Source organism: Plecotus auritus (assembly GCF_963455305.1).
Source record: "Plecotus auritus genome assembly, chromosome: 2".
Taxonomy (NCBI): domain Eukaryota; kingdom Metazoa; phylum Chordata; class Mammalia; order Chiroptera; family Vespertilionidae; genus Plecotus; species Plecotus auritus.
This window is the reverse complement of record NC_137771.1, coordinates 8,733,560-8,758,545: the sequence shown is the minus strand read 5'-3', so window position 1 is coordinate 8,758,545 and position 24,986 is coordinate 8,733,560. Positions and strand designations below refer to the sequence as shown.

The following is a 24,986-nucleotide window of genomic DNA, read 5'->3' as shown; positions in this document are numbered from 1 at the left end:
CCGTTCTCCAAGTCAAGAGCTAACCCTCCAGGTCTCTACGTGGCCCGGGACCACGGAGAGGCGGCCATCCTGCCTCATCTAACAACCCTGTCGCCCATAATCGGTGAACCAAGTTCCTCAGGGAGCTGATCACAAACTCCTACTCATCCCACAGAGCCCAACGCACAGCCACTTCCTCTGTGACGCCTTCCAAGTCGGTCTCCCCGCCTGCCGAATCTCTCCGCTGCCTCCCCGGTGCTCCCGGCTCTCTGGTCACACACTTACTATGGTGTCACGAGTCAGACGCAGAGCTAACCCTCACTGGGCGCTTCCTGTGCCCTGGGCGCCATGCGGCGTGCTCCGCGCTCACCATCACAGACGGGCCGGGCCTCACACAGCTCCACAGTCTGCACCACGTTCACCGTTTGGCAGGTGAGGAAACGGAGGCTCGGAAAGGCCGAGATGCCCAAGGACACACACACGGGGAGCCAGGATCTGAACCGAGGCCAGCCTGTCTCCCGAGCCCCCGCTGTCACCGCCTCAGCCAGCCTGTCTGTGTGTGTTTGCCCAGACGCCAGGGAGCCCTCAGCTAAGAGCTGTGCCTGCTCCAGTTCGGTGCCTGGGCCAGCTAGCCACGTCGGAGGCCTCCCCAGGGGGCACAGGTGACATGAGCAGAGTCCCTCCCAAGGGGGGCTGGAGGGGCCACCCCGTGCCCGGGGGTGGGGAGAGCTGGTGTCTGGGGAGTGGCGGTGGCAGGCGGGGGGCGGGGAGGGGCCCTGACCTTGCGGTGCTGCTCGTAGTTCCGGATGAAGTCCCGCAGCTGCTCCTCACGGCTCTCCAGCGTGGCGTACAGCTGCTGCATCTGGCTCACCAGGTCCGTCTTCTCGCCCTTCAGGCGCTTCCGATCGGCTTTCATGGCTGGGGGACAGAAGAGCGCGTTAGTCCTGGGATCCTAGTTGTCTGCCAGTCCCGAATGCTGAGAAGGGACCCTATTTCGACCCCTCTCCCTTTTTTAAATATATATTTCTATTGATTTCAGAGAGCAAGGGAGAGGGAGAGGGAAACATCAGTGATGAGAGAGAATCATCCATCGGCTGCCCCTGCACGCCCCTACTGGGATCGAGCCCGCCACCTGGGCATGTGACCTTGACCAGAATTGAACCCAGGACCCTTCAGTCCGCAGGCTGAGGCTCTATCCACTGAGCCAAACCGGCTAGGGCAGTGGTCGGCAAACTCATGAGTCAACAGAGCCAAATATCAACAGTACAACGATTGAAATTTCTTTGGAGAGCCAAATTTTTTAAACTTAAACTTCTTCTAACGCCACTTCTTCAAAATAGACTCGCCCAGGCCGTGGTATTTTGTGGAAGAGCCACACTCAAGGGGCCAAAGAGCCGCATGACCACAGGGCTAGGGCATCGATCCTCTTTTTAACAGGTGAGGAAACAGGGTCCAGAGACAAGAAGCTTCTCTCCCAAGCTCCCAGGTCACCCCGTGGCACTCTCAGGATTCGAACCCAGGCCTGTCTGTTGCTAGAGTCCCTCCTGTTGCCTCTCAGTTTAATTGATCCAACGAGGGGGGCACGTTTTTGATTACACGTGTACCCCCGCTCTGAACTGGGTGGTCCCCAATGTGAGGGAGCCGGAGGCCTGGGGAGCCTGTGACCGGTGGGGTGTGAGAACCAGAGGGAAGCGCCAGGGGGCGGCTCCGAGGGAGGCCACTGACCCAAGCGAAGCGACGGCCGTGGCTTCCCGGGAGCCTTGGGCGGGCTCTCTGCGCCAGTGGACAGGAGCGGCTGCCAAGCAGATCTCACGGGCTCCCCTGGGGGTCACCCCTCTGCCCTCTGGTTGGAAATGAACCCCCCGGGCTCTGATGTACCTCCCTCAGCCTCATCTGGGCGAGAACCAGACTTAGCTCTCGCGACTGGAGCTTGGGGAGGGGATCTCCCCCTCACAGCCCCGCTGGGCCTTCCTTCCCTTTTGCCAAGTGGCTGTGGAGGGCCTGACGCTGCGGCCTCCGTGGATCTCCCACTGCCCCAACCCCGCACACCATGCGTGCGCTGCAGGAGCCGCGTGCCGCTGTCCCGCCACGGAGGAGGGCAGACACAAGCACACACCTGCGCTGGTGGCCTCCGCGGGGGGCGGGGGCTCCCTGAGAGCAAGGGCCAGACCTCTGCCTTCAGATTAGTAGCGCCTCCCTCAGATGAGAGCGGGCGCTCCCCCCACTATTTGTTAAGCACCTCCTGTGTGCCAGGCTCCATGCCTGGAGGGGACAGGGTCGAGCAAGACAGGGCCCCCATCTTTTGGGTGCTGGCAGATCTGGAGGAGGAGACAAACCCCTATGTGCATGGATGACCCGAGTCTCCATCTACCCATCTTCTTCCCAGAGAACCCCGTGTTTGCTTGCGCCCAGTTACAGCACAGCTCCCCAAGCTCCCGTCAGCTGGAGGGGCATGTGCCACCGTTCTGGCCACTGAGATGCACACAGACGTCTGCTGGGCGATCTGCTGCGCTCTTTACAGAAAAAGGTCACAGCGTGCCTCCCCCCATCGCCTTCCTGCTGGGAGCTCGGATGTGTCATCGAGCAGCAGGATGGAGACACAGGCTGAAACCGGGGAGCAGACAGACAGAATGCTGGTGCATCACCCAGGCCAGAATCCATGAGAACAGGAGAATCTACGGGATTTCCGGTTACATGCAGCCCAGCGCACGCCCGACACAGGCAGGCGTGGGAAGCGCCACCACCCCCACCACAAAGGGCTGCGCTGTGGTTCCTTCCCACGCGCTCTCCGCTCCGGGCTCTGCCCACCGCTGGGCTGCCGCCTGCCAGGCTCAGGACGGGAAACACGAGCGCTGGGCCTCTGGGCACGAGCGCCAAGGGAAGACCACCTGCCAACTGGATAAGGCGCCTCTGGAACCACGGTGGAAACAAGGGCACGGTGCCCCCGCCGGCCTGTCAGAAGCCACGTGTCCACCACCTGTTCACGAAACTGCAGGATCTGGGAGCACGGGGACCCTGCACCGGGGGTGCGGAGGGGGGTGTGGTCCCCACCGAGCCGGAATGACGTCGCTGTCGCCTCCATCACATGGGGTCTCGCTACAGAAGGCGATGCTATTGTAACTACTTAAGAAACAAGGTTTGGCAGGGAACCCCCCAAGAAATGACCTCAGCGACATGCACACAGCCACGAGCACCACACAGAGACACGCACACGGCCACGAGCACCGCACAGCGACACGCACACGGCCACGAGCACCACACAGTCACACGCACACGGCCATGAGCACCACAGTGACATGCACACAGCCACGAGCACCGCACAGCGACACGCACACGGCCACGAGCACCATAGTGACATGCACACAGCCACGAGCACCGCACAGCAACACGCACACGGCCACGAGCACCATAGTGACATGCACACAGCCACGAGCACCGCACAGCAACACGCACACGGCCACGAGCACCACACGACACGCACACGGCCACGAGCACCGCACAGAGACACGCACACAGCCACGAGCACCGCACAGAGACACGCACACGGCCACGAGCACCGCACAGTCACACGCACACGGCTTTGAACACCGCACAGCGACACGCACACGGCCATGAGCACCACAGTGACACGCACACGGCCATGAGCACCGCACAGTGACACGCGCACGGCCATGAGCACCGCACAGTGACACGCGCACGGCCATGAGCACCGCACAGTGACACGCACACGGCCATGAGCACCGCACAGTGACACGCGCACGGCCATGAGCACCACAGTGACACGCGCACGGCCATGAGCACCACAGTGACACGCGCACGGCCATGAGCACCACAGTGACACGCACACGGCCATGAGCACCACAGTGACACGCACACGGCCATGAGCACCACAGTGACACGCACACGGCCACGAGCACCGCACAGTGACACGCACACGGCCATGAGCACCACACAGTGACATGCCTCCTTCCTTCCTTCGTCACAGGGATGCTTTTATTTCTCCTTTCGAACCGTTTTTGATGTTCTCCAAACAGTCCTCACGCTTGCTGAGGTCTGCGAGGCATGACCGGCCTCCGCTCACCTTCCCAGCCATCGGCTTCGCCCGGGCGTGTCCCATTCCAGCAGCCAGGCCGGTGGAACCACTGCCATGGTGACGGGTGATGTCACGCCTGGCGGGCCCTGCAGGGTCACGGAAGGAGGCTGGCCTGGCTCCTGGGCGTGTGGGGACTCTGAGGTGGGAGGGAGGGCGTGTGCGGAGGGCCTATTTTTCTCACTGGGAGGAGGCGGGATGCACGCATGAGATGAGGGTGTAATGGGGGCCCAGCTGCAGCCCACGCTGAAGGTACGCCTTGGGGATGGCACTCTCCTCAAGCTTCTGAGGGGGCCTTGCCGCAGGAGTGTCGCCACATGTGGGGCAGTGTGGAGCGGCACCAGCACTTCTGCCAACGCCACTCTTGGCGGGTGGGGACCGGAGAGAGCAGGGAGGTCTCTGCACTGTCCCCCCCACCCCCACCCCAAGGCCCAGGTGAGGAGGCCACAGCCGATACGTGAGGGGAACAGAACAGGTAATCTCTGAACTTTGGGGGCCCGGAAAGGGGTTTTGCAGGCTGCTTTTAGAGCACGAGGGGTTTCTCCTTCCCACCGGGCAGTGCCTGCGTGAGAACCTCGCTGGGGAACGGGGACGAGGTTCTCGCCCTCCCCTCTCTCAGCCTCAGTTTCCCCTCAGCATGAATGTGCTGGACTCTGAGAACTTCCTTTGGCTTCTGAGGCCCTAGGACACTCCACTTGGATGACTGTCCTGCCCGCCCAACATGTCGGTGGGCGGGGGGATGAGCATCGGCCGGGGGTCAGGGGTGCTGGGTCTGTCCCGGCTCTGAGTCCCTGAGCTGTCACCTACCTCCCAGGCCTCAGATTCCCAGCCATGGAGACGATCCCCATGTGCCAGACACTTTTCAAGCCTCTTGTGGATTTCTGTCGCGGAATTCTCACAACCACCTTACTAATTCATCCCATGTGACAGACACACAAGGAAGTGGCACCCACGGAGGTTAAGGAACCCGGCCAATGGTGAGTGGCAGCGCCCACCTGGCCCCAGGACCCACCCCGCCTGCTATCCCGCTGCTCCGCTGCCTCCAACACCTGCTGCCAACCCCCAAGCACCTCCGCACAGCCCGGTCCGCCTCACCTGCTCCTCGGAGCTGGTGCTGGGGCTGCACCTGCCTTACGGAGGAGGAAACTGAGGCACAGAAGGTTCCCTTACTCACCAAGACCCACACGGCTCAACCAGTGGACCTGGACTTGCATCCCGGACTCTGACCTTGAGCCCCTTTCACGCCGCCATCGCCTCCATGAAAGCACAGTGCCTCGAGCAGCAGAACCTGCGCCGCCCCTCACAGCCAGGGATGGCCCAGAACGCACACCGTCACGCCCGCCACGAGACGCTGTTCCTGCAGAGGCCACACCGTCCCAGGGGCTTCCCGAGGGTTCCATGAAGGCGGGTTGGCCTTCTTGTGCACACCCTACGGCTGCTCGATGGCTGCTGGAAGGAGGGGTGTGTGTGTGTGTGTGTGTGTGTGTGTGTGAAGTCACCCCCTCTTGCTGATCCTCAGCCAGCCCCAGACACAGCCTCATTCTACACGGTCAGATCTCCCATTAGTCTGGGCTCAGAAGTCCGCAGGCTGGTCCAGGATGGTCCAAAGCTAAGAGCCCTTGTAAACATTTCCAGCCTGGTGGATCCCAGACAAACCTAGACTTAGAGGTGGGGAGGGATAGGCCTCAGCCCAAGTATGACAATCCTAGCTAGCATCTGCCAGTAGGGGGCCGCCCTGTCTCTTCCAGTCAACATTCCTGACCAGTTAAACCTTCAGCATCTACAGATTCCGGGAAAGGAGGGGTGGGAAGGTGGGAGCCAGAAAAGCCTGGCAAACCACTCGGAATAAAAACTCACCAAAATGGTCTTTCAGCTCAACTTCTCTTTACAGACGGGGAAACTGAGGCCAAGAGAGGGAAAGAGAAGATCTAGTATCACACGGAGCGTCAGCACAGGTCTCCTGAATCTTAGGCCAACACCGCCGGCTTTACAAGCCCTGGTTTGGAGTCTGCCTATCAAAGCCTCAGTCTCCTCATCTGTAAAATGGGGACTGACAGCACAGTCCTTTCTGCTTGATACAGAACAGACTTCCACATCCCGAGTGAACTAGCAGGTGCAGACCTCGAGCACTTGGGGCGGAGGGAAGTTCAGAGAGACACACCTTCAGACACACAGAGCCCTGGATGCCAGCCCGGCCTCTGCCCATCACCAGCTGGAGGGCCTGGGACACTGCACGGGGCTCCTCTGAGCAAGTTCCCCAGCGGTCAAGGCTCCCTGAGACATCACCCAGCACCTCAACGCAGCAGGGAATCGTTGCATGTTATCATTTCTTCGCTCTGCCCACTCCCCAGGCTCCCAGGCCTGACCTCAGGCCTCAGCAGGCCTCAGAACATACAGGTTGACTTAACCGACCCGGCAGGCTGGAATGGGAGGCGAGACCCAGGGAGGCACGTTCAACGCCCACAGACTTATGGCCCCGGATCCGGGATGGGCCTGTATCAGTTTGTTGTTGCTTTTCTGTTGGGAAGCTGAGCAAGGTGAGTTAAGAACAGGCTGGAGTTCAACCTGCTTTACGAAGGTTAATAAGCAGGCTCTTGCCCCACTGGGTGGCACTCGGGTAGGAGAGAAGCCTACCACGCACTTGGACAAGTGGCAGCCACCAGGGGCAGCTGAGAACCCTGTACCCACAGAGCCTGGGTGGCCGTGGGTGTGGCTGGGTGGGGTCGCGGGTCTGACCTGGGGCGGCTCTGCTCCTCACGAACGGAACCCCCCTTTTCTTCTCACCATCCGGTAAAGTGGGCTGACTGCTCACATGGCCAGCAAGTGGCGGAACTGGCACTCGATGCCAGTCCTTTGACATTCAAGCCCGTGATCTTTCCAGAATCCCCACAGCTGCTCTCTCCAAGTGCAGCCTAGAAAGTTAGGCCGCCTGACCTTTCCAACCGCCTGGCTAGGGTAGGAAAGGCAAATACCAGGAACACAGGTTCTCATTTTTCAATCCTGTGGCCGTGCAGACATGACTAATCCACTAAGCACTAGAGGAATCTGGGTTGATTTGGAGATGTCTGCCACGGCAAGGGAGGGCAGTACAGATTGGCCAGCTCTGCCTCAGACCGATCAGAATTGGTACGTTTGAGTCTTGTCTGGTCAATGCTGTGCTAAACACCACTGCACTCCATGGAACCAAGGTCAACTCCATTTAGCCAAAAGCGAGAAGCAATTCTCTCAACTGGTGAAAAACCAGTGCATTCACATCGTGGTAAGCAAACCCCAACCTGCATGCTTAACGGTGAGAGAGCAGATGATCTTTCTCAACTGGGTCAAAGGCACATGAAGGACCACTGGGTTTACTTACATATATATATATATATATATATATATATATATATATATATATTTTTTTTTTTTTTACAATATTTTATTGATTTTTTTTACAGAGAGGAAGGGAGAGGGATAGAGAGTTAGAAACATTGATGAGAGAGAAACATCGATCAGCTGCCTCCTGCTCACCCCCTACTGGGGATGTGCCCGCAACCAAGGTACATGCCCTTGGAATCGAACCTGGGACCCTTCAGTCCGCAGGCTGACGCTCTATCCACTGAGCCAAACCAGTCAGGGCTACTTACATATTTTTAAGGTCATCCCTGACCAGCAACATAAGCTTTTAAGGGGCAGGGACCTGGCCTGCTTTGTTCACTACTGTATATTCAGCATCTAGACCAGTGACTGGTACATAGTAAGTCCTCAGTAAACACTGAACGACTGACTCGCAAATGAACGACTAAAGCCTCCACTGGGTTTTCCCCAATGTCACACAAACAAGCAATTCTCTCTCGCATCTTTAGCAGAAAACCGCCATTCTATCCCATTTCCCTCTCCAGCTCTCATTCCATTTCTTTCTCTTCCTTTTGGAGCAGAAACGCACAGGAGGATGGTGTGGCCTTGTGCCTCCATCTCTCTCCTCCCATCCTCTCTGGCACTGTTCTGATTTCTCCATCCCGTGCTCCAGGTCACCGACAACCTCTGGGCTGTGACCCTGCAGTCCGCGTCTGTCGAGTTCCATCCGCACAGGTGACACCTTCTCTTGCCCTCCCGGCCCCCCTTGCCTGTTTTTTTCTCCTGTCTCCTGCGGTTCTGTCCTCATCTCTTTGCTGACCTCCGCTCACAGCTGACCTCTAAGCATTAGCAGTCTCCGTCCTTCTTTCCCGCTGTTCCTGCTGGGCTTGTCCAGCCTCCTAGCTTTTACTTTTTAAAAGATGTTTTAAAACTGATTTTTAGAGAGAGAGGGAGAGCGAGAGAGAAACGCTGATTGGTTGCCTCCTGCATGCTCCCCACCGGGGACTGAGCCCACACACAGGGCATGTGCCCTGACTGGGAATCGAACCCAGCACCTTTCAGTGCACAGGACAATGCCCAACCGACCGAGCCACACCAGCCAGGGCCAGCCTCCTGGCTTTAAATCCAGCCACATGCTGATGCCTCCCAGCTGGCGGTCTCCAGCCTGGCCCTCACCCCTGAACTTCACCTTGGAGCCCAGCCCCGCTAAGGCATCTAACAGCATCTCCAACTTGATGTGTCTCAAAGTGAGTCCCCTCCTAGTCCTCCAACAACCCAAATGCTAACTTATTTTAATTTTTATGTCTTAAATGTCTTCTTATTTTTCAATATTGGCCATTGATCTTACCACCCAACCATGTCTGTGGGCCTCGCATGGGTGCTGGACCGCTGATGGGAGCGAGCAGGTGTCCACAGCAGAGGGAACAGGGGAGAGATCTGGGCTCAGACATAATTGGGGGACCAGGCTCTGCAGAGAGAGACCTGGGTTCAAAGCCTGGCTCCACCATTCACCGGCCGTGTGACCCTTAACCTCTCTGTGCCCTTTCCCTCCTGTGAAGCGGGGGTGACCGTTTCTACTCCATTCTACAGTGGCGCGCGTGAAATGAGCGCAAAGGCTCTCAGCTGCGCCTGGTGAAGACCGCCTGCCGAGGCTCACCTTCTAATGACTGACTCACACAGTCCGTCCGCTCAGGGGGGACCGGGCAGTCTTGAGAGGAAATGGGCACCCAGCAGGGCGAGTCCGAGCAGAGGCCACAAGACCACTGGGCACAAGGGCCTCTGGGGCCTGGGCAGGGGTGACGGCAGGAGGGGTGAATGAATGCCTTTATCAACCACCTGGAGAGGCTCTGCCTCCAGCAGAGATGCCCAGCAGCTCCAGGGAAGAACCTCAGATGGAAGAGGGAGGGCCCAGGAGGGGAGCAGACACCTGAAGGTCCAGTGTAAGAGGAGCGGGGGGCAGCGGGGGCCCTTTGCAGGCTGTTCATGTCCTGATGGGGGTGGGGCTGCTGTCACTGTGGCCCATGCCTCAGCTCTGGATCCCTCAGAGCTCACCTGGAAGGCCCGCGTGGCCGCCCCGAGAGCCGGGCCCACTTCCTCCCCAGGGAAACGAGGGGGCCGGCTGGGAGGGGGTGGTGTTTGTTTTCCAGCCTCTGAGGGCGAGTCCAGGAAAAGTCCTCCTTCCTCCGAATCACCACTACAAACAGGGGCAGGGGATGGGCCCAGGCCACTGACATTCCCCAGACTGGAGTGGGGGCGGGCAGGGAGGAGACGGAGATTTCTGGAAAAGCAGCATCGGCCATAGCCCCACGCCCCACACAATGAGGACTATTTTTAAAGGCTCCTGTTGGTGTGTGAGGTCATTCTCAGGCACCATGATGGCTGGCTTGGCCCCAGGGGAAGAGGAGGAGTTGGGAAGGCAGTGGGTGGTAGCCAGGGAGGCGAGACACCAGGGTGCAAGCCGGTGTGATGCGTGGCCTTGGGGACTCCCACATCCTCTCTGGGTCTTGGTGCCATGCCCTCAAGATGGTCCATCAGACGCTTGGAACCCTTGGGAAGCTGCCCTGAGCACCCAGGGATATGGGGCCTGGTCTCCAACAGAGACCCAGCAGGGCTGGCTGTTCAAGGGGGGACACAGGCGGCGACTGTGGCTCATCAGGCGCTTCCCAGGTCGGCTCAGGAGACGGCCTCAGAGCCTCAAGGTGCAGACCCCGGAGCTGACGGCGTGGGCTCTAACCCGGCCTTGCCACACCCTGGAGCTGTGACCTGCAGCAAATCCCACGATCCCGTGCTCCGGCAGTGCCGCCAAACACTGGAGACCCCGGCCACCGCCATCCCTGGCCAATGGCAGGTTCTCGCTGCCACCTGGGCCAGGCCCCGAGCCACCTGACACCACCCCACTAGTTGGCGAGCCTGGAAGCGTACTGTAATTAAGAGCGCTATACAATATTTAGACCGCCATGCCCAGATATGTTGGTGATTGTATATTTAAATGTGAATGAGTGTAATTAGATGAAAGATTAGCCAGGCCTGTCACTAACTAAATATACATGCAGGACTGATAAACTCTCGGACTGTGAAACTGTATGTGTGAGCAGACGTACACACTTAGGCTTCTCAGATGAACTTTGGTTTGTATTATTGGAAAAAAAGCTCAAAGGGTTTCCAGGAAAAAGGAAGGGTAAAGGGAGTTACCAGCTGGGGAAAGGCAGGGGGGTCAGAGGGGAGGATCTCAAAGACCCCATGGGGTCCTTGGAAACCAAGTGAAGTAGCCTATGTAAAAATTTACATGCCTCCACGGATGGAGAACTTACTACTCTTCGGAGCAGCTCCATTCATCACACCCCAGAGGCAGGCTTATGGGAATCGTTTACAGGGGTGGTACTGGGGTCTCCCCCAGCATACTAGGAGTTTACATTCCATTACGCAAAACCAATGAGATCACAGTATCTGCAAAAGTTGCTTTAAAACATCATCTGGTGGGTCAAGAACAAGATGAGCAGGATTTTGCTATTAGGCCTTATGGTTAACTCAACCGCAGGCTGACTGTGCGCTGGGCACTGAGCAGCTGCTGAGTCTGGTCAACAAGACAGGCAGGTTTTATTTTTGTTTTGTTTTTTAAATATATTTTACTGATTTTTTACAGAGAGGAAGGGAGAGGGAGAAGGATAGAGAGTTAGAAACATCAGTGGGAGAGAAACATCAATCAGCTGCCTCCTGCACACCTCCTACTGGGGATGTGCCTGCAACCAAGGTACATGCCCTTGACCGGAATCGAACCTGGGACCTTTCAGTCCGCAGGCTGACACTCTATGCACTGAGCCAAACAGGTTAGGGCGATAGACAGGTTTTTATCTTGATGGAGCCAATGTAAAAGGGCTGGAGGCACAGCAGGTGTGGGGGCTCGGGCCCTTGGGCAGAGGAGCCTGATTTTCTCAGGAAGGCAAGAGAGAGCTCTAGGCACACAAAGCATCGGAAAGCCACATCCTCCCTGACAAGTGATTAACTGGCACTATGGGCTATACATCAGTCTCTTGTGAGTTTGACTCATGTGAGTTTGTCATGAGAAATCTGACTTTTTGGAGCTGAAGAGCAGAATGTAGGACTGTAGCAAGGGAATGCCACCCACTCCCCAGACACCACAGGCCATCCACTTCATATAAACCTAAAAATATTTGAATAGGCATATAATGCTTATTGTGTATCAGCAGCACTCTAAGTACTTACTATATCATTAATCCTTATAGACACCCTCTGAAGAACGTACTATTATTTTGCCCCCCCCAAAACACTTCTTAATTTGCATAAAAAGGTGCTATTATTATTAACAATTATCACTCCCATTTTACAGATGGGAAAACTGATCGACAGAGAGGTTAAATCACACAGCCAAGGACCCACCATAGAAAAAGCACCTTCAGAGGCTTATTTCTCATAACCCAAGAAAAACAATGTAACCACAGCCAGGAAATGCTAAGGGGCAGGAATCTGACCGGGGTGGCGGGTGGGGGGTGGGGATGGGAAGGTCTGGTCACAAACTGACTGCCCAGCTGTCCCTGCAGAATTGTCAGTGGCTTCCCTCTGAGTAAGGGACACATGCTAAGACCTTTCCCGGGAGAACAGCTTTCCTGACAGGGACAAATGCCCCGGAGCTCCCTGGGAGCCAGCAAGGGCCCTCCTCCCCGAAAGAAACAGCTGAATTTCTGGGTCTCTGTCCCAGCGTGCTGGAAGGACCCTGCCTTTAAAAGTTAATCCAGCAGAGCTCGGCCGGAAGATCGGAGACTTGGTCTGGAGACCGACTGACATGGAGACAAGTGATGGGACTGTACGACACCCACAGCAGCAGCAATAAACCAACCTCACCTGTGCCGTGGAGCGCTGTTTTACAAAACACCACCCCAGTCCCTCCCAGGAGCCTGCGAGGCGGGCGGGGTGAGAACCTACAGCCCCACTTCACAGATGTGGAAACAGGCTCAGAAAGTTAGTCACTTGCTCACAAATGGATCAGAGACTGGTCCGGATTCAAATCACAGACCCCTGACAAGGCAAATTTAGGTAAATCCTCTTCCCCCAGAACCACCCCCCCCCCCCCCGGGGTGTGGCTGATTCTGGGGCATCTGGGTAGAGGTAGCCTGAAGGACTTGGGACTTATCCAGAAGGACCAAGGGCGTGCTCTCAGCCCTTTTCCTGGACTCAAGAGTGAATCCTGCTTCCGGCGCAGCCCGTGATTCTGAGCCAGTGGTTTCCCGAGACAGAACCCTCCCCAGGAATGAGCTCCCGTTTCCCGGGGCTCTCAGCAGTCGGCTCACTGGAGCATCCTTCCCGTGTTTCCCAAGATGTGCTGCTGTGTTGGGCTGTGAGACACGGAAGCAGAGGAAGTAGACTGCTGGGAAAACAAGGGATTTCTGAAGAGCAAAGTAAGTACCTCCCTAAAGTGCCCCAGGGCCTTTGCACAAACCATCCACTCTGCCTGGAACGCCCTACTCCACCCCAGCACACGGCTCATTCCCCTGCCTCCTTCAGGGCTCCATTTTTGGAGAGGCCTTCACTGTGTCTCCTCATCTCTAAATCTGCTGGTACCTGACCTCCCAGCACTGACTCCTTTTCCTTCATTTGTTTCTAAGGTCTTTTCCACCTGACATCATGTATCTTCTGCATTTACTTGGTTACTGTCTAGCCAGGTGGGGATTTTGCTATTTTAAAAAATATATATATTTTATTGATTTTTTTTTTTTACAGAGAGGAAGGGAGAGGGAGAGAGCGTTAGAAACATCGATGAGAGAGAACATCAATCCGCTGCCTCCTGCACACCTCCTACTGGGGATGTGCCCGCAACCAAGGTACATGGCCTTGACTGGAATCGAACCTGGGAGCCTTGAGTCCGTAGGCCGATGCTCTATCCACTGAGCCAAACCAGTTAGGGCGGATTTTGCTATTTTTGTCTCCTGCTAGGCACACAGCACTGAGACCATGGTCTGTCACACAGAAGATGCTCGATAAATATTTGCAGAAGCATTTCAAAGGGGCCACAGTGGAGGCGAGTACAGGGTATAGAAGAGGTCTCCATGAGGGGGGATCTGGGCTGCCCGGCTTGGCAAGTGGAGTCTGGGGGTCATTGCAGGAGAGGGGGTGGCATTCACAGAGCTGGGGTGCATGCGGAACCGGTATGTTTGGGGAACCGCACTCAGTCCGCATCGCCTGAGCGTGGCTAACCTGGGAGTTGGGAGAAGCAGCGAACAGCTCTGGCAGGGCTGCTCAGAGACCACCCTGAGCCGCGGGCTGGCCCCGAGGGACCGCTGCAGAAAGGCTCAGAGGTGTAAAGAGGGCCCCCTTCTGCGTGTGCCTCCCTCCATCCCGGCTCCCGAGCTGTGCCCTGCACTGGGCCTGCGGAACCCAGGGTTGTTTAGCCGTAGAGCAACCAGCCAATGAGGAGATGGCGGATGTCTCCAAGTGTGGCTGGTCCCGTCCACCCAGAGGCGAGGTGTCAACTGTCCTCCAGCTCCCCAGCCCTGCCAGCGGCGGGAGACTTGGGCATAACTGGGTCTATTTTGAACAAATTTTCTAACACCAGAGCCACAGAGGCTCCACACCAGCAGGAGGCTGGAGCCGGCCACCTCGCTCAAGCCCCAGCTCCGCTACTTGCTGGCTGTGTGACTTTAGGTGAGTCTCTTAACTCCTCTGTGCCTCTATTTGTTGCCCCATGTCAGCCTCACAGAAGACAGAGAATTTCTGCTTTTGAGGAATCGACAGCCAGATCAGCAAGAAGGTCTAAATACAAATGATGAGCCGAAACCGGTTTGGCTCAGTGGATAGAGCGTCAGCCTGCGGACTGAAAGGTCCCAGGCTCAATTCCGGTCAAGGGCATGTACCTTAGTTGCGGGCACGTCCCCAGTAGGGGGTATGCAGGAGGCAGCTGATCGATGTCTCTCTCTCATCGATGTTTCTAACTCTCTATCCCTCTCCCTTCCTCTCTGTAAAAAATCAATAAAATATATTAAAAAATAAATAAATAAATACAAATGATGAGTCATGTCGATTTATTTTGCTCACATTATTATTATTTTCACTCATTCATTCATTCAGGCAGACTTCATTGCCTACGTCAGGCCTGGCACCATGCCAGCACAGAGACAAGATACCTACGTCTTGATAACAGCGTAGGCAGTGAGGAGACCCAATAAAGGCCGTGGGATAAGCACCGGGAGGAGCAAGGTGGCCAGACAGGTCATGAGCTCTGCACTGGGAGGGCAGATGGACAGATCCCCGAAGGGCCTCTGGGAAGACAGGACTGGGCCTTTTCCAAAGTCCGACAATCGGCCAAAAATGCAGCCAGCCGCCTCCTGAGGCTGCCCCTAGGGCACGTGGTCAGGGAGGCCTGGATTCTAGACGTGACGTGAGCACACAGCCTTTGCCGCTGGACTTGGCTGGGTGCAGAGCATCTGGGTCTTCCACGAACTGGCTCCACGCGCAGGGCAGGTCCCAACCTCTGGGGCTCAGTCTTACCGGCAAAGTGGGAGGGAACCGCCTCTCTCTCCAAAGGCTGAGCCGGAGTGGGGGGCTAATCTCTACGCCACATGCTCAGTGCCGCTGGCTTTCTCAGTGGACGCATTGTTTTGGTTATCTGAGTTTTCTAAATGGTTGAGCCCTTTACAAATGGATTACTTAAACCATCTCCTGCCGATCTAACGCAAGGATCTAACTCGGCGATGAAAGCCGAGGGCCTAACTCATCATTCGGACAACTGGTAACTAAAGAGAAAAACACGGTGCCTTTATCCCGCCTCCCCGCAGGAACTGGACCAGTGGTAACCGAACAGTCTCCGCAGAGGGGGAATCCAGCTTCGACACGAAGGGATCGGAGCCACACACGAGGGAGCCACCGTTCTGCTGCCTTTGCTAACGGGCGGGACTCAGCACGGCACCTCGGGGCGGCCAACATCACAAAGAGACAACCAGACGGCCCATGTCTTGGGTGGGGGGGGGGGTACCCACCATCTCTCCTTGGAAGGACTCCTGCAGAAATAAGTGGAGTAAATGGTCAAGCCTGCAGGTGAACTACCAGCTGACCGGAAATTCAAAGGACAGAGGGACACGTTGAATGACACCACGGGGATGCAATTAGCGAACTTCAGATCGTGGGAAACACACCCAACAAGCAGCGTGGCTCCTTCCACGCATCATCCGCAAGAATAACGGCAACAGAAAAGCGAAGAGGAACCTTCAGAGGAAAAGACGTTTGAACTAATCGCACTGCTGGATCCTGAGTCCAACGAAGTCTGAAACATGAACTTAGGAGCCCATCTGAAGTCTGAGTCATACCTGGTTTATTTCAGGTGTGATAATGGTCTGGCAGTTCTGTGTTTTTTAAGGAGTCCTTCTCTTTGCTAGGCACATACTAACGTGTTTATAGATGCCACGCTGTCTCAGAGATCTGCGTCACGATCATCTGGGGGGAGGGAGTGGATGAGGGTGGGACAGAGTGTTGGGGTCAGCACTGGGTACAGGGGATTCGTTACATTACTGACTTCTGCATGGAACTGAAATGTTCCGCCAAAAATGCCGCCAAGCCCAGCGGAGGGCACGTTCTGCCTCCGCCGTGTGCTCCAGACTCTGGGGCTTTATACATCGGCTCCTCTGTAGTCTTTCCTCTCCCCCCTCCCCCCTCCTCTCCCCAACTGTCCCTCCTCTGCTGCGTGGCTGACAGCTGCCTCCCGCAGGAGCGCCCAGAGCAGTGTCTCCCTAAGCCGCTGCAGCTCGACAGCGGCGCTCGGCCCGTCAGGGCTGTGAGTCAAGTCGAGGCATCCCAGCGGAGCAGGAGGTGCCACCCGAGCAGTGCCCAGGAGCTGTGGCTTTGGCTCTGCCTGTCCCCAGGTGCCCGTCATTTCCTCCCTGGGGCTCCGTGTGCCCAGAGCCGAGACGGCCTCCGGGACCCCGTGGAGCACAGCGTCACAAATGGCCACCCTCACCCATTTCCGTCTGGATTCTGGGGGTGGGAGGGAGAAGCAACTGGTGCGAATGCTAACAGTCACGGTCCCTTCCCCACATCATCCCGGGCTCCAGCCCTGGCTCTGGTTTAACACTGACCCTGCCCGGCCGGCGTGGCTCAGTGGCTGAGCGTGGACCTATGAACCAGGAGGTCATGGTTTGATTCCCAGTCAGGGCAAATGCCTGGGTTGTGGGCTCGAATCCCAATGTGGGGCGTTCAGGACGCAACTGGTCAATGATTCTCTCTCATCGTTGATGTTTCTCTCTCTCTCTCTTCCTCTCCCTTCCTCTCTGAAAAAAAGAAAATGAAATAAAATAAACGTGTCCCCGTCTGCAACCTGGTGGAGGATGGGCTGGAGTTTGCTCGAGTTCCCCGGTGCCTGGGGTCCCCGGGTGAGGCTGGCTAGGCTGCAGGGCGGGGGGCCTGCAGGCTGCCCTGAAAAACTGCCAACTCAGCTCACAGGGTTTATTTACTTCTGCAAAGAGAAAAGCATCTGCCCTCTTAAGGAAACCGAAGTGAAGAATTTCCTGGCCGATTGTCTGGGAGAAATAACAGGAACTGAGCTAGTAGCAGCCCAAGCAAACACGGAGGGAAGAGGCGAGGCCTTGGGGACAGGACCAGGAGGGAGTGGGACTCAGCACTGTCGCTCCATGTCCCCAACCACCAGCACCACTGCAACTCTGCCTCCCTGTCCCTGTCCCTGCCCAGGCCTCCTGGACCACGGGGCTGACTCTCACAACAACGGGCAGTGCCTTAGATAGACCCTGAACTTGGGAGGTACATGCGGCAAGGAATTCAGAGCCTTAGACTTGGAGCCAGATTCCAGGGCTAGAGGCCCTGACACCTGGGCGGGTCCCATAGCCTCTGGTCCCTCAGTCCTGCAAAGACTGGCGATGACTTGGAGGCTCACCTACACTGAGCTCCGTGAACTGCTCTGCAAACTGTGAGTGCTGTGCCAACCGTGGGGCATTAAGGATCCTCACCCCCGGTGTCTTGCTCATCTGCACACAACGCAGTGAATACCAGTTTCCCATTTTATGGATGGGCAAAGTAAGGCCTGGAGGGCTTCAATGACTCGCCGTTGCTCTCACAGTCCTGAGAGCCCAGGCCTTCCCTCAGGCTTGTCTGAGACCTGCCTCGTTTTGCACCGCTCGTCGGCTTGGGCAAGAGAGCCCGCTCCTTTGTGACGCTGGCAGCCGGGGTCCAGAGTCACAACCGGGTCCCAGGCTCTGAGTCGGTGAAGCCTGGATGGGGAGGTCTGGCCCCGTTGCTGGGCTTACGGTAATGAGCTCAGGGCCGAGCCCCCAGGGAAAGCCGCTATCCGCTTCTGCAGGCCACAGCTGAAGACAAACAAGGCTGCCAGCTCCTCATTAAGCCTCCTGGACAAAACAGCTATTTTATGAAATGGGGGGGAGGGAGGGAGGCCCCTCTGCTCCAGAACTCGGCAGGAAGACTCCCCCGCCGCTGGTCCTGCTCACAGGGGCCGCCTTGGCACGGAGCTCGGAGCTCCATCCTGAGCTGCCAGGGGCCCAAGCCCTGCACACTGGAGATGCTCTGCGCTGATAAACCACGGGGGACACACTCCTTATGCAAATCAAAGCCAAGCACTTTAAGGGGGTGGGTGGCGATCAGATCTGCTGGCAAGCGGTGATGTGGGGAAGTGAGGAGTGCACGCTGTTCCCAAACAGTGTTCTCCGGTCTGGAGTCATCCACTTTGCAGGGCATCTTAAACATCTGTCCTGCAGGCGGCCGGCGAGGACCTCCCTCCTTCTCCCTGCGAGTCCAGACACAGGCAGCCCGGGCAGCAGCCAAGCCCGCCAGCGCTGGCCTCAGAGTGCACCTTCCTCACCTCCTGACCAACTGCTCTGTGCCTCGATGTGCTCATCTCGGATGTGGGACCATAAAGCCTAGGCCTCGAAGGACGGCTAACCTGCTGGGTTTGGAGTGACAGCTCTGGGTTAGAATCCTGACTCTGCAGCTCACCAGTCTCTGTATTCTCCACAGTAAATGGGGATAATCCTATATAATAAAGAGGTAGTATGCAAATTGACCCTCACGCCCTCACAAGATGGCTGCCCCATGTCATCACAAGATGGTCACCACAAAATGGCTGTCCCTATGTTGTCACAAGATGGCCGGCAGAGGAGGGCAGTTGGGGGCGACCAGGCCTGCAGGGGAAGGCAGTTGGGGGCGATTGGGCTGGCAGGAGAGGGTAGTTGGGGGTGATTGGGCCAACAGGGGAGGGCAGTTGGGTGTGATCAGGCCGGCAGGGGAGCAGTTAGGTTTCAATCAGGCCAGCAGGGGAGTGGTTAGGGGCAATCAGGCAGGTGAGTGGTTAGGAGCCAGCAGTCCCGGATTGTGAGAGGGATGTCTGACTGCCTGGGCCTAAACCAGCAGTTGGACATCCCCTGAGGGGTCCCAGATTGGAGAGGGTGCAGGCTGGGCTGAGGGAGCACCCCCCCAACAGTGCACGAATTTTGTGCACCGGGCCTCTAGTTATACTAATACAAATAGTGACCATGCATGGGCTTGTGCAATGGGTTGTGGGCATTCTGAACTCATTTAATCCCCAGGTGTCTCCCCCCGCCCAACCCCACCCCCAGGAAGGTGCTACAGCTCCTACTTCACAGCTGGGGAAGCTGGTAGAGTCTGTATGTATAGTGACCTCGAGGAGCACACCTGAGCTCAAGCGTGGACAGCGAGGATTGGGCTCCAGGCCCACCCACCGCCCAGAGTAACCCTCAGGGCTGTTACCAAAGGCTACGGGGGTGTTTGTTGGGTTCCTCACAGGGGTGTGGCCTCTAGAAGGCAGGGAGCAAATGTAGCTATTGTGATTAGTGACACCATTCCTCCCCCGGAAGGTTCTAGAACTGCAACCCCCCGGCACTTCCTACCCTTCTTCCCTTCTTGTCCTCCTTAGCACCTACTAGCACCAACATCTGTTTTACTTATTCATCTTGCTCATTTTCTGTTCCACAGCCCAAGCGGAATGTCAGCCCTGTGAGGGCAGGGGTTTTCGTCTGTTTTACTAATTGCTGTATCATCAGTGCCTACAACAGTAGTTGGCAAACTCATTAGTCAACAGAGTCAAATATCAACAGTACAACAACTGAAATTTCTTTTGAGAGCCAAATTTTTTAAACTTAAACTTCTTCTAACGCCACTTCTTCAAAATAGACTCTCCCAGGCCGTGGTATTTTGTGGAAGAGCCACACTCAAGGGGCCAAAGAGCTGCATGTGGCTCGCGAGCCGCAGTTTGCCGACCACTGGCCTAGAACAATGCCTGGCACATAGTAGGTGCTTAATACACATCTGTGGACTGAATAAGTGAATGATCCTCACTAGTTGGGGGTGATTGGGCCGACAGGGGAGGGCAGTTGGGGATGATCGGGCCAGCAGGGGAGCAGTTAGGTTTCAATCAGGCCAGCAGGGGAGCGGTTAGGGGCGATCAGGCAGGCAGGCAGGCGAGTGGTTAGGAGTCAGCAGTCCCAGATTGTGAGGGGAGGGCAGTTGCCCTCACTCTTTAGCCAACCCACCCAATTTGGCTGACACCTGGGCAGGCAGCCTGTGAACGGGATGAAATATGACTGGGGGTGGGGTGGGGTGTGTCATCCTGTACATAGCCTGCTCACAGGGGCCCTGCCCAGCCCAGACTTTTCTTGCTCACATCCAGTCCAATCCAGCCAGTACTTAGCAAGCAGCTACATGTGCCAGGCACCTGCTAGGTCACCACCCTCCACAGGCAGGAGAGGGCCCCCCCCCCGCCCCGGTCCCTCAGCCCAGCAAAGACCCAGCCCAAACCCGTCCTGGGCGGGAAGCCTGGGCCAACCCCTCCCTCCAGGCTCACTGGAGGCCTCGGGGATCCTCCTTCTGAAACAGGATGCCGAATGGAGTTCTGTCAGCTCTGAAGCGTTTGGCTTTGTGTTTTTATCCACGAAGAGTTCACTGGGACCCCTAGGCTGGCCCTCGGTGGCGCTGGCAGAGCCCTGTCGCACCCCACGCCTTGCGGCCGAGGACCTGGTCTCCGAGCACAGCTCTTGGGCCAGGCTCAAGGTTCAGACCTCCATCCTCCGGCCACCCCACACCTGCCTCCCTAACCTGCCCGGGAGCCCAGCGTGAGGCGAAGCACAGGGAAATGAAAAGTGTGTGAGTGCCCCGCGGTCCGCCGGGGTGTCTGTCCCGCTGCAGAAGGGACAAGACAGCGGGCCACTCCTCTCCTGGCTGCCCTGATGCCAACACCAATCCTCTCCAGGTTCAAGTTTAAACTCTGAAGGAAACGGGGTGGGCTGGGCATGGCTCTGCTCATTGGGAGCCCGGGGACTGGAGCAGGATTGGCAAAGACAGAGGGCACCTGCCCCCAAGACCACACCGCAAACACAGGTTGCTGTTCGGGATCACACAGACTGGCCCCCTGGGAGCAGGAATGTGCCCCCAGCATCCCACAAAGGCAAAACCTACAGGACAAATAAAAAGAGTATTTTTCCCAAATGAAACCAATGACAACTTTAAATCCCTGAAGCGCACCTATGAAATGCACAAGGAGTCTGTGCCTGAGGCCCCCCACGTTCTGGGATGAGGTGCCTCGCCTCCCAGGCTAGGCCTGGCTTACGGGTCCTCCTCCCCGTGAGAGAGGCGGGGAGCTTTCAAAGGAGTGAGCTCAGAAGAACGATCACCGTTTACAACAACACGAATGAACACCGGATAGGGGAGCACCTGGCTCGTGTCCCCGACGAGTGCATTTTCAGTGCCAGACACGCTGTGCTGTTTCCGTTGATCTTCACAGCCCCTCCAGCTGGTTGGTACGGTAACTGCACCCATTTCACAGGTGAGGAAATTGAGGTTTTGAGAGGTCACAGTCGCTTGTCCCAGACTGTAAGGGCTGGAAGGTGGCAGAGCTGAGAGGAGGACCACGCCGGGGGGTTCTGGAGTCCGCATTACTGCCATCGCACGTTACTGTCTGCACACTGCCCACACCCCTCCCACTGGGCATGCCCTCAGAGCTAGGAAGCTGGCGGGTACAAGAGGCACCGATGTTTCAGGGGCCACTGAGGAGGGCAAAACACTGCCAATTAAACTCGGATGCATCACCCGGGGGAGGGTACACACCCTGGCTTCAGACCTGCTAAGGCGCAAAATGCGTGCGTGTTAGAATCGGTGAAATACGGGACCGTCCCGTGACGCTAACGACAGCCTTAGGAGATCACCCTGACTGTGCCCATGAGGAAACTGAGGCTCAGCTCGGCCGAGGGGTTAGCTCAGGACCACACAGCTCACAGGGGCCACGTCTGGATGCCCTGCACCCTCCTCGGAGCCCAGAACACAGGAGCCTCAGAGGAGATGCCTCTGAAGGAGCAGGGAGGAGCGGAGTGGGGAAGGTGGGCTTGCTTCATTCTTCCCCGGCAGGGTCGACGCCACCAGCCAGGGTAGAAGCCAGCACGTGGGACATGGAAGAGGTGGCTCCTGGGGCGCACCAGGTGGGGGCACCGAGGTTGGCACTTGGGCGCAGCAGGTGAAAATCCGCCTCTATGTAATGGGCTGGTGCAGCGGGCAGGTGTGCTTTATGTCAAACACACCTGGGGGAACATTATCCGACTGCTGAGGGGGAGTGTGTGTGCCGACCCTGAGCTGAGGGACCAGGAAAGGCCACTCTATGACCACCACAGCCAAGGACCTCTCCCCCACCCCAATGTCCACAGCCCCCCTTTTACGCTAGAACTCGAGTGTGGAGTACGCTGCCTGCTGTAAGCACAACCCAGAAAGAGCGCTGTCCCTTAGGTGGTCCTCAGCGGGCCAAACCCATGGGGCAGAATGGATTTCCTGCATTTTGTAAAGACCTTTATGGAGGTATAACTGGCAAAGAACGCATAACACACACAGTTTTTAAAGCGCGTAATGAGATGCACCTGGACTTATGTACACAGCCCTGACATCACCAGCACCATCCAAACCGTGACCGTGTTCCCGGCCCTCCAGTAATATGAATGTGGACCCAGGTCCCAAGCACCAGTCACTAAGCATGTCGGTCAATCTGGGTAACAGATCCGGAAACAGATACTAGGCGCTGAGTGTCTGTGGAGATCCAGACCTGCATTGCACACGCATCCTTGGGGTGGGGTGGGGGGGAGGCGGTTATGCATGGAACTCCCAAGTGCCAGGGGACCCAAGTCCAAGTCCCAGGTCTGCCCCTTCCCCCTGGGTGGCCTGGGCACCTTCCTTTCCGGCTCTGTGCCCCTCCCGCGCCTACTGAGGGTAACGACAGCACCCACCTCACAGGTTTTAGGGGCGGAAGTCAAAGGGTTAATACCCACCCAGAGAACCCAGCACAGTGCCTGGCCCTTGGAAAGTGCTTCACGTGTCAGCACTTTTTAAAAAATGGGAAGTGAAGGGACTCGTCCAAGGTCAGTGAGATAACCGGGCCGGGCAGGCTGCTCCCCGGGCAGCCTGGTCCCACGCCCGTGCTCCTAACGAACCCCGGTGCCCTCTCTCCAGGACAGGATGAGCTCAGAGCGACGCAACCAGGTGTCCTCGCCTCCGTGGCTGCAGACCTGCCGGTTCCTGCCCGAACCGACCAGGCGACGTCTGAGCAGGTCACGCGCACAGATTTCTCCCTGCAGACTCTGCCAAACCCACGGCTCCCCTGACAGCCTGCGTCCTCACCAAAAGGGCCGGCGAGGCTTGGCGGGGACAGGGAACATCTGGGGCCCATTCCCTCTCCTCCCACGCCTCCCCGGAGGCCTCCTGCCCCAGATGTGTCAGCTCTGAGGTCCAGGGGCCTCCGAGAGGGGGAGCGGCTGGCTAGGAGTTCAGCTCTGCAGGACCAAGCGGGATGCCGCGGAGGAAACCACTTCCTGCTCTGAATCGCCCACGGTGGGATGGAGAGCCATCCCCACGGTCCTCCCCAGCGGTGATTATGTGGTGGGAGAACGCTGCGTCTGACAGAGGCCGACCCCGGAGGCGGGGAGCCCTCCAGCTGCTGCAGCCTGGCGTGTTCATCAGCGGCGCCGTGGCCAGGCTGTTCTCCGCTCTCACAGATGAGGAAACTGGGGCCCAGAGGCACCTGCCGCTTCGCCGAAGGTCACCAACCACGTCTGAGTTTGTGAAGCTGGAATTCGAATCCGGGTTTCTGTAAACTAGATCCAAACACACAACCACTGTGCTAACTCCCCACCCGCTTCTCGGCAGAGAAGAAAAACGACGGACCGGACTGAATAATATTTTCGTGCTTTCTACAGGGGCTGGGGCAGGTGCTTACAGTCTCAAAAATTCTCCCCCACGGTCCCAGGAAGAGTGCGCCTGGTGCAGATTCACTGCTGGGGGCTCGGAGGGTGAGGTGGCTGAGCGGGGTGTGAACACGGGTGGTACTGGCTCCCGCACGACACCCCGTAGCCCTGGCTTGAAGTGAGGCGCTCCAAGCAGGCAGGAGGGCTCCGGGCTGCACATTAGGGTCCTGTGGCTGCTGTAACAAATGACTCTGGCTGAACACAACACATATTTACTCTCTTCTAGTTCTGGAGGTCGGAGTCCGAGGTAGGTTTCCTGGGCCCAAATCCACGTGTAGGCAGGGCTGTGCTCCCTCGGGGGGCTCCTGGGGGGAGTCCCTGTCCCTGCCTTTTCCAGCCCTGGAGGCTGCCTGCATTCCTTGGCCTGTGGCCCCTTCCTCCTCCTTCAAACCCAGCAGGGTAGGGCCTGCACACCTCTGTCTCTGACCCTGAACTTGTGCTGCCGGCATCACATCTTCTCTCTCTGACCCTCCAGCCCCCCTCTTACGAGGGCCCACCCAGGTAACCCAGGATCACCTGCTTAACTTAATCCCATCTGCAGAGTCCCTCTGCCAGACGAGGTGGCCTATTCGCAGGGTCCAGGGACTGGACTACGGGCATCTTTGCGAGTCATTATTCACAGCCGAGCACAACGCCAGGGCCGAGGGCAGGCAGGAAGGAGTCGAGCTGGACAAGGCAGACTGAGGGCGTCCTAAATCCATCGGAAAGACCCAGGGGGAGCACGGCGTGGGGTGGGGAGACCCCGGGCTCAGTGCCCACACGCCTCCAGTCCAGGCCTGGCTCCAGGTGGGGCCACAGCCACAGGCTCATTCCTCGAAGAGCAGAAAGGCTTTTAAGTTCTAAAAATACCAGCCCATTGCTAAACAAACACCGGAGCCCGTGTGAAATACAGCAACAACATGAAAGGCCTGGCCAGGGACGCCGGGACGCTGATCTGCGAGCGGATCGGGGCACCGGAGCAGCCAGAGCCATTTCCGAAGTCCTCTCGGAACTCGCTCACGGCCAAGGTCAGGCTCTGGACGGGGGCCAGTGCCTGGGGCAGAAGGCACAGGGGGGAGGAAACGGTGAGAAAGAGAGTAAACAAACACTTGTGGGGCGCTCTGGGGGCCAGGGTTTGACATGCCACCCTCCTCATGTCCTCCAAACAGCCCTGCGAAGGAGGTCTTCTCATGTCCCTGTCCTGTCGGTCCTCCTGGTTCAGTGGAAGCTCAGGGAAAGGGACGTGACTTGTCCAACGTCACACAGCAGTGAGACCTGGGATTCCAACCAGGCTGCCCTGCCTCTAAGACCAGTGTCCCTTCCCTTTCCCCCAAACCACT

General features: G+C 57.4%; 1 protein-coding gene across 1 annotated transcript in view; it reads right to left on the bottom strand.

Moving 5' to 3' along the window:
- KAZN (kazrin, periplakin interacting protein) overlaps nt 1–24,986 on the bottom strand; it is a 799,879-nt gene that overhangs the window by 44,446 nt on the left and 730,447 nt on the right. Inside the window, 1 exon segment of the mRNA XM_080654832.1 lies at nt 761–897. Coding sequence (XP_080510958.1) covers nt 761–897 — 137 coding nt within the window.